This window comes from Arachis ipaensis, chromosome B09, assembly GCF_000816755.2.
Source record: "Arachis ipaensis cultivar K30076 chromosome B09, Araip1.1, whole genome shotgun sequence".
NCBI classification, from domain to species: domain Eukaryota; kingdom Viridiplantae; phylum Streptophyta; class Magnoliopsida; order Fabales; family Fabaceae; genus Arachis; species Arachis ipaensis.
The window spans coordinates 3,639,338-3,645,034 of record NC_029793.2 but is presented as its reverse complement, the minus strand read 5'-3'; the positions used below and the strand labels follow the sequence as shown (position 1 = coordinate 3,645,034).

The window sequence follows — 5,697 nt, the reverse complement described above, 5'->3', positions numbered from 1 at the left end:
GGTATGACTAAAGCACCTGCAATGGTCCAAGGATATATATTTATACTTCAAATCAAAAAGCCCCCAGCAAAGATTAAAAAAAACAGAAGAATCACACGTCAAATCTTGAGTGTGTGTGTGATTAGAAACTAGAAACTGCAGAGAGCCAAAGAGAAAAACTGACTCTCAGACACAATGAGAAAAATGAGAGAAAATTAAACGCACGCAATCACCACCTTCATAACCGTCAGCGTAACCATTTTCAAGCACAAGCAAAACCAATTTACCTAACGGTCATACCCATACCCTTACCATTACCCTTCTTTCTATTCATTCAAATCCCAATCCAATCCCCTTTTTTTCTATTCCCAAATTGTTTCCTTTATTGAGCTCCAATTCCTCATAAATCTTTTCTTTTTCATTTCATCGCGATCCCCAATAATTCATCTTACGGGAGCGCGAAATTCTTCGAAGAAGAAAAAAAATGAAGCTCCTTTGGTTCCTATTGATCTGAATTGGGGCTTTTCTTCTTCTTCTTTCTCTTTAACCCAGTTTTGTGGCGCGTTTGGGTATTGAGAAATTCGAGGAATGGCGAACCAGGTGACAGTGAGGGACCTCGCAGAAGAAGCCAAGAAGAGGATTGTCATCTTGCTCGTCTCTGTCGTTGGACTCTCCTATCTCATGTCCCGTGAGTTTTTTCACACTTCAATTTTTATCTCATCGCAAAAAATAAAAGAAAAAAATCGATTTTTATGTTGTTATAGTTCGTTTGGGTCCTCAATTGGTGTAGGGTGTGTTATATCAATTCGATTTTTTTAAATATATATCATTTATTTGAGCTGAAGTTAAACATTGAGATTGTTCATTTATTTGTGTATGCTTTTTGGATTATGTTGAATGGTTAGATTAGCCCCTCATTTAAGTTCAACAGCTTTCTTGATTGTTCCGCTAATGAAGTATTTTCATGCATATTATCACTACAATGCTGCCAGCTTTGCGAGAATGGTGGGTTCAAGGTGATATTGTTATGATACGACAGTTAGCATGTATTGCATTTTCATTTGGATTTAATTTCGATACATAGTAAGTCGGTTGATCATGTATTGCCATGTTATTAGAAATCTTTTACGTTTGCAATAACTACCCTCTAGTCACTTATACAATGGATTGCAATTGGTTGGTAGTGTCAGCTATATTAGCTGAAAATGTATCGAAATTAAGGGGGTATATAAGGTGACGCGGTTTGGGAAATATTTAATGGGAGTGGATTTGGAAGATTTGCAGTGGGTAAACTTCTGTTTGACTCCACTTCTCTAGGGTTGAGTTGATATTGTACTAGTATGGATATAGAGGTGGTATGACAAAATATTTTAAGAACAGAGGTATGTGTATGGCCTTATGGAATATTAAAGTAACGGCATGATAATATTATAAAGATTCTCATATTGTTCTACATCCACTGATTATGATGCTAATAAATGTTCTAACTCCAATAAATATGATGTTTATAAATGACGTAACTCCAGTTTATTCACTATAAGTCTATAACATAGTGTTTTGCTTTGCATAAACCGTTGAAATCCTCTGTCAGTTTTGCTGGTAGTATGATACCATACAAATTGACATAGGAATATAGTATTGAAGTCTGAAAAGTTGAAAGCAATTAGGATTAGCTCTCACTGTAGCAGTGAACCTAGAATGCAGTAAGTAGAAACTCAAGAATTTACCTAGTCACAACCTTATGCGTTAACATGGGAGACCCGAGACCCTTTATATATATATATATAAAATAGTTGGGTCAAACTGAAAAACCTTATAAACTTTTGAAATCCATATCATGCTACAACAGAATATAATTCTACCATTATTACCTTGAAAGTACCTTAAATAATGAACTGCCTAAAATATGTACTATGAAGATCTCACCAGTCTCATTAAATCCAGTATAATTTTACAAAATAAAATTCTTTCACCCTACCCCCATTCTAGACCCTGGATACCTTTACAATTTGATTTGTGCTGAAATTTATGGTTTGTTTCTTTGTGACATTTCCACATTATGCGTCTCTCGGTGCTTGATTCTGCTTAGGAGAGACAAGACAACGGATATATTGTGTTAAAATATTTAACACAAGCGGAAGCAGAATAAATTATAGTGCTGAGACTACATCATGCTTAATATGGGGATATGTGATGAATCTAGAAAGAAGTTGGGGTTGCACAAGGATTTCGCATTTCGTAAAACTGTAAAAGGGAGAGGCAACAATGCTAGTTTGATTTAGTTTTATTCAAAAGCTTTACATTTTTCTAAACTATGAATGAAAGCCTAAGGCAAAATGTTATAGCTCATTTAATGTCCCCAAATTATTTGATCATTTAGTGAAACCAAACCAGCCCTACAAGTTGAAAACTCCTGCTTGTGTTCATCTGTGGCTAGAAAATATTGTTGCTATCTACTTATGTCACACAACTTTATGTCCTTGCAGTTAGTTTAATTTTTTTTGCCTTTATTTCAGTGACAAGCTCCACAGTTTGGGTCAACTTGCCAGTTGCAGCCTCCTTGATCATCTTTCTCAGGTATTTATCATTAGATTTTGAAATGAAGAGAAAAACAGCAGCATACAACAATAAAGCAGGCTCCACCAATGTTCAGTCTTCAAAGAAGCCCGTTGAAAGTTCTAAAGTTGTTGCAAAATTTGAGTGGAGAAAAAAGGTGAATTCTCCAGTTGTTGAAGATGCAATTGATCACTTTACCCGGCATCTAGTTTCTGAGTGGGTGACGGATCTGTGGTACTCTCGCATAACACCAGACAAAGAGGCTCCCGAGGAGTTAGTACAACTAATAAATGGTGTTCTTGGGGAAATTTCAGGACGCATGAGAAATATAAATCTAATTGATCTCTTGATAAGGTTCTTAGTTTAAGTTTTTGCCTATGATTTTTTTTTTTTAAATTTGTTTAGGATTGCAGATTGATGGGTTGGGGAATTAATTTTTCTTTTGGGTTCAGGGATCTGATAAATCTCATTTGCACACACTTGGAGCTGTTTCGTGCTGCCAACTCAAAGATTCAAAAAATGCATAAAGGTCCATTGACAATTGAAAGTCGAGATATGGAACTAAAAATTGTATTGGCTTCTGAGAATAAATTGCATCCTGCTCTATTTTCTGCTGAAGCTGAGCATAAGGTTTTTTTTTTCCATGTTGATTTATGCACATTTACTGAATAATAATAATGATGATGAGAATATAGTTGTCATCCTTGGTCCATTATTTAGTTCTTGTATTTTCTAATTTGGGTTATATAATGCTGCATGTGTTTCCTAATGTGCAGGTTTTGCAGCATCTGATGAATGGCCTCATGTCTGTCACTTTCAAGTCCGAGGATCTGCAGTGTTCTTTCTTTCGATGTACTGTCAGGGAACTCCTTTCATGCACTGTCATGCGGCCTGTCCTAAACTTAGCCAATCCAAGGTTGATATATTTCTTCTTCTTCTTTACTTCATTTGTGACTTATGTTGTTCTCATTTATCCTGCTATCTGCTGGCAGATTTATTAATGAAAGAATTGAAAATGTAGTAATCAATAAGACCAAGATTAATCCGGGGGTTGCTGTAGCTCAAGATGCATCTCAGGCTAATGCAGATGAATTACAGACTTCGTCTGACCATTTCTCTGACTGTTTAGATCCTTCTGTTAGTGGTGTGGAGCTTGTGCAGTTGAAAAATGGTCCTCCCAAGAATGCAGGGTCATCTGCAAAAAATAAAGCATACGATAATACTAAAGATCCATTGCTTTCAGTTGATGCTCGGTCTTCTCGTTCATGGAGCTCATTGCCTGGAAATGCCCAAATTAATTTGGAACAAGGTATTCAACGCCATCGTTCTGGTGGAGAGTGGGGAGATATCTTAGATGTTATCTCTCGAAGAAAGACCGAAGCCCTTGCTCCAGAACATTTTGAAAACATGTGGACGAAAGGGAAAAATTACAACCAAAAGGATGATGAGAACCAGCCAATTGGCCGTCCACAGCTTCCTGTAGCAGGACAATCACGAAGGGTAGATCATATAAAGGCAAAATCTGGAACCCAAGGAAAAGGCACTAATTCAAAGATGATTCCACCTAAAGGAAGCCAAATTAATTCTGGATACAGCAGTCAGTTGACTGGTGAACATACACCCTTTCATTCAGGCAAGGATGGATCAGCTTCTTCTACAGTCCCTTCATATAAAGATGATGAGCATGAGCGCATCCATATGCAAGTTGGTGACTCCGGGAGCACTTCTTCTTATACTTCTGAAGATGATGATCCTAACACTGTCACTGGTCTTGATTCCCCTGTAACTAAGGTTTGGGATGGAAAGACTAATAGAAACCAGGCAGTTTCCTATGTTCATCACCCACTTGAAAATTTTGATAATCATGGTACCAAGAAGAGGAATAAAAGCCATTCTCGCTATCCTAAATTACGTAGAACCCGGTCTGGAAGTAAAAGGTCTAGATCAAGTGATCATGACCCAAATACATGGGAGGAAGTTGAGAGGACAAGCTTTTTGTCTGGAGATGGTCAAGATATACTTAGTGTTTCAAAACACACTAATTCTGATGATTCCAGTGATGATGCTGATACTGAAAGTTTGGGTAGAATTTATAGTGGAGCAGCAGCTTCATCTTCTGCATCCTCTATTTCAAAAGCAGAATCTTGTAGTTTGGTTGTTAATCCCCGTAAAAGCTCCTCAGCCATAGGTTCCTTTTTCAAGTTGAGATGTGAGGTACTTGTGGTGGTGCTTTGTGATTCCTTAAAAAAATAATTGATAAAGTTCATATATTATTATGCTTGTATCTGAAAATGAATGCTAATTTACTCCTGAAGGTCTTAGGTGCAAATATTGTGAAGAGTGGCTCAAAATCATTTGCTGTTTATTGCATATTGGTTACAGATGTAAATAACAACAGTTGGTCAATTAAAAGAAGGTGCAAAAGCTTCTACTGTCTTTCATTCAAGTTTTTAATACTATTTTCAATCTAATAGTCTTCACAGTATCTAGTTTTACTTATTTATTTCTTTCTTTAATTTGGCTGATGTTATTTCTTACTTTTAAGGTTTCGGCATTTTGAGGAGCTACATCGACGCCTGAAAGAGTTTCCTGAGTATAATCTTCATTTGCCTCCAAAACATTTTCTGTCAACAGGTTTAGATGTACCAGTCATTCTAGAGCGGTGTGAATGGCTGGATAAATATTTGAAGGTCATTTTTCCTCACCTTTGTTGTTATGTGTTTAATACTCACATTTCTTCGGTTTCTTCCACTATGCAATACTGTGCCATTAATTAATGAAAAAATTAGAGAAATTGTGGCCCTAGTGTCTGAATTAAATTAATACATTTTTTTGTGTAAATAATTATTTCTTTGGCAAATTAGTAGGTTTGCGTTATTAGTGAATTGGCTATTTTGTTAATTTATCAACTTCAATCCCGATTGTTACAAACCATATATGCTATTAAGTACTATTAAGTAAAGGCATCCATAGGACTTCATAAGATGCACACCTAACACGAGCATATTAGGCTTGAAGTACATATAATGTGCACAAGTGTATTTTTATTTCAACCTTGTTTACGAGAATAAGATTATCAAAGATCAAACTTTAGAGCACCAAGTCATAAATGCTTCGTAACCAGGTCATATCATCTCACATAAGGATAGGCTATTTGATAAA

At 36.2% G+C, this 5,697-nt stretch overlaps 1 protein-coding gene across 1 annotated transcript in view; it reads left to right on the top strand.

Moving 5' to 3' along the window:
* The window catches only part of LOC107617742, an 8,428-nt gene continuing 2,794 nt past the window's right edge, over nucleotides 64-5,697 (top strand). The window contains exons 1-7 of the mRNA XM_016319585.2: nucleotides 64-667; nucleotides 2,496-2,889; nucleotides 2,988-3,165; nucleotides 3,312-3,451; nucleotides 3,528-4,749; nucleotides 4,851-4,951; nucleotides 5,081-5,225. Coding sequence (XP_016175071.1) covers nucleotides 568-667; nucleotides 2,496-2,889; nucleotides 2,988-3,165; nucleotides 3,312-3,451; nucleotides 3,528-4,749; nucleotides 4,851-4,951; nucleotides 5,081-5,225 — 2,280 coding nt within the window. The 5' untranslated portion in view covers nucleotides 64-567. The remainder of the gene's footprint in view (nucleotides 668-2,495; nucleotides 2,890-2,987; nucleotides 3,166-3,311; nucleotides 3,452-3,527; nucleotides 4,750-4,850; nucleotides 4,952-5,080; nucleotides 5,226-5,697) is intronic.